The 3,242-nt window shown below is 46.7% G+C and overlaps 1 protein-coding gene across 1 annotated transcript; it reads left to right on the forward strand.

Annotated features, from left to right (window-relative positions):
* The first annotated feature begins 1,237 nt into the window (after positions 1-1,237).
* On the forward strand, positions 1,238-2,954 carry LOC135611842 (uncharacterized). Its single transcript, XM_065107489.1, has one exon. It carries the CDS (start codon positions 1,355-1,357, stop codon positions 2,330-2,332), a length of 978 nt encoding a protein of 325 aa, XP_064963561.1. The 5' UTR covers positions 1,238-1,354; the 3' UTR covers positions 2,333-2,954.
* The last annotated feature ends 288 nt before the right edge of the window (positions 2,955-3,242 follow it).

A 3,242-nucleotide genomic window follows, 5' to 3' on the forward strand; every position in this document is an offset into this window, starting at 1 on the left:
GGATGCAGGCAGAATTGCTGGGCTTGAAGTCCGAGGATTACCAATGAGCCCACCCCTTTCATATGGAACGAACAACACGGAGGAGGGTCTGATTGCTGTCTTTGGTATGGGTGGTGGTACTTTTGATGTCTCCGTCCTGGAAATCTCTAATGGAGTATTTGAGGTTTGTTCTTGAAATGCTCCTCTTACTCATATTCCTCGTCTTTTTCATCATCATAATGTGATCTTTCAGGTCAAGTCCACCAATGGCGACACATTCCTTGGTGGCGAAGACAAACTGGCTCTGCAAAGGCCAAGGGAAGCAGCTGAGAAAGCGAAAGTGGAACCTTCATCAACCATGCAAACAGAGATAAAACCTTCCTTTTATCACTGCTGATGCTTCGGGAGAGCAAAGCACTTCAATACTACAGTGAGTCTCTCGTTAATCATCTTATTGAGAGAACCCGCATCCCATGCAGCAATTGCCTGAAAGATGCAAAGAAGTTGATGAAGTGCTTTTGGTTGGTCGAAGGAATGACGAGGGAACCGAAGGTCCGAGAGGGTGTGAATCCAGATGAGGATGTTGCCATGGGAGCTGCCATACAAGGTTGGCATCCTGAGAGGTGATGTGAAGGAGCTCTCTTGCTTGATTGACGAGGAGGAAGGTCTTCTCGTCTTCAAATTTATACGTAAGAATTTTTATACTTACAAAAGTGAAACATTTAATTTTATTACTTCTCATAACATCAATAGTACTGATGAAAATATTATACGTATTAAGTGGTAAATCGAACAAAGTCAATACGTTACTCAGTAGTAAATCCTATGATATCTTCGTATATTTTTATCAGCAAAATCGATGATGTGAAAAAAAATAAAATTAAATATTTTACTTTCATAAGTATAGAAATATCAATATAATTTATATATATATATATATATATATTAAAATATTAAAAATAATTAATTAGAAAATAATATATAATTAATCCTAATTACTTCAATAAATATAATCTTTTTCTCTTTGATTTGAATTGAAATTATTCGATAGTTTGAGAGATTTTTTGTTGAGACATTAGTTTCGATTCTTCTTATTTGATATAATACAATTTTTAAAAAACATTTTAATTTTTTTATAAAAAAAATAAATTATCTTTATTCCTTAGAACTTCATAAAATTTGTATATTTATTTATGATTTCTGACATGGCTATTTTATGCAGTGTGAGTGTTTATGGTTTGTTAATTGGTTAAACGTTTTTTTGTTCTATGATTTCGATCATTCGAATTGGGAGGAAAGAGAAGACGGGAGGATCCCGACATATTTGATCGACGCCGATAGCGACTGATTGATCCAGTGACCCTTCCGTCAACCGATGAAGGCTTCCATCAAGCTCCGGGAGGATCGGCCGCCCTTGGTGCGCGCCAAGGTCCCCGTCCCCGTCGGCGTCCTCGGCCTACCCTTCATCTCCGGCGTCACCGCCGCCGCCCGCGAGCTCCGCCTTGACCTCGCCACTGGCTTCCGCGCCGGCCCCTCCCTCCGCCTCTCCTACCGCCCTAACGACGCCCTCAACCCCTTCTCCCTTGTCATCAAGACCGGCGTCGGCGCCCTCGGCTCCCCATCCTCCGGTTCCCCACTCTCCATGGCCGTCGAGTTGGGCCTCCTCGGTGGTTCCTGCCCCACCTTCTCCCTCCTCCTCAAGCCCCGGCTCGGAGATTTCTCTTTCCGGAAGTCCGTCTCCGCTGTCGTATCGGGCACCCCCCATCCCGTGGCTGTCAAGGTCGCGCAAGTTAGCGACGGTCACGGGATCGGGCAGCCGACCGTGGAGTTCCGCCCGGATAACGCGATCCACCTAGGGAGAAGGTTTAGTAACTTCCCCGTCGACGTCTCCGCCTTCACCGCGGGCAGCGGAGGCGGGATCGATGGGCTCCTCTCCGGGTTCGAGGTTAGCGCCAGGAGCGTCCTACCGCTTCGCAACCGCACGGCCGTCGAGTTCAAGTGGGGGCTGAGAGTTCCGCCGGATCTCCGCACGGCATTTGATGATCCAGCGGCCGGGATCTCTCTGACCGAGCTGCCGTGCCTCGTGATGAGTAAAATCTCCATCGAACGGTTGCCATACGACAGAAAGGCGAAGGAGAAGAGGCCTGCTGGAAGCGCTGACGCGACAGATTCGTGTGCGTCAGTGAGGCGCGAGGTGGAAGCGCTGCAGGCTCAGAGCGCCCTGCTTAGGAGCTCCGTTGAGGGGCTCCGGGCAGACATCGGCGGCTGGAAGCTTGCTCCGGTATTTTCACCGGTGGCGTGGAAGAGGGAACAAAGGAGTAACGGGAAGTTGTTTGAGGGCAGGACTGAATAGCCAATGCAGCCTCATCTCCATGAACATGGCAATCTGAGGAAGGCGCTGAAGGTTTGCTTCTTATCTTTGTAAGTTGGTGATGAAGCTACAGAAAACAAATGTCTGATAGCTAATATGATCTGATTGCTTTGACATACTCGTGGTAGAAGCTTCTGTCATGGAATGTTTCTGAGAACAAGATCCAAGAACATGGCAATCCAAGGATGGCGCTGAAGGTTTGCTACTTATATTTATATTTTGGTGATGAAGCTACAAAATATATCTGATAGATAATATGGTATGATTGCTTTGGCATAATTGTGGTGGAAACTTGGAATGCTTTAGCATTTTGATCCATGTTTATTTTCAATGAATCTTGTTCTGTTTGCAAATAGCTGCATCACTTTGGTATATTTGGGCGATATGTATGATGCATCAAAAATGAGAATTTGCTTGATGCAGGCAACCTATTCATTCAAATATCTGTCTTGTAATGTTAGGATGTTGAACGCTGCTCATACCTGTCTATGATTCTTCTACTTGCATATGATGCTATGCGTAACGACAGTCTTTGATGTGAACATAAGACGCCCTAAAGATTCCCGATGCGGAGACGAGGGGGCCCTTTCGGGTCCCAATGTCTCGTCACCCACCTGCTATAGCTGCCATTCGCTAAGGTGGCGCGCGTGCCGCACGCGAGGAGGGCGTCCGCATCTCTGCCACGTGTTCCGCCGGCCACCGGCCCAAAAAGAACACCACCTTCGCGTATGATACGGAGAGCTGACGTGATGAACCGAAATAGAGAACCTGTTGGGGAAGGTGGTTCGTCATGAGCGATCTGACCTTGGGGAGCCCTTCGTATGGTGGAGTTGTGTTGGAGAGTTGGGTCATTCTTACTATTGAGTCACCTAGCATCAGGGATCCTACATAA

This window comes from Musa acuminata, chromosome BXJ2-5, assembly GCF_036884655.1.
Source record: "Musa acuminata AAA Group cultivar baxijiao chromosome BXJ2-5, Cavendish_Baxijiao_AAA, whole genome shotgun sequence".
NCBI classification, from domain to species: domain Eukaryota; kingdom Viridiplantae; phylum Streptophyta; class Magnoliopsida; order Zingiberales; family Musaceae; genus Musa; species Musa acuminata.

Excerpts from the sequence above, each read along its gene's own strand:
- LOC135611842 (XM_065107489.1), top strand. The coding sequence starts at position 1,355 with ATGAAGGCTTCCATCAAGCTCCGGGAGGATCGGCCGCCCTTGGTGCGC.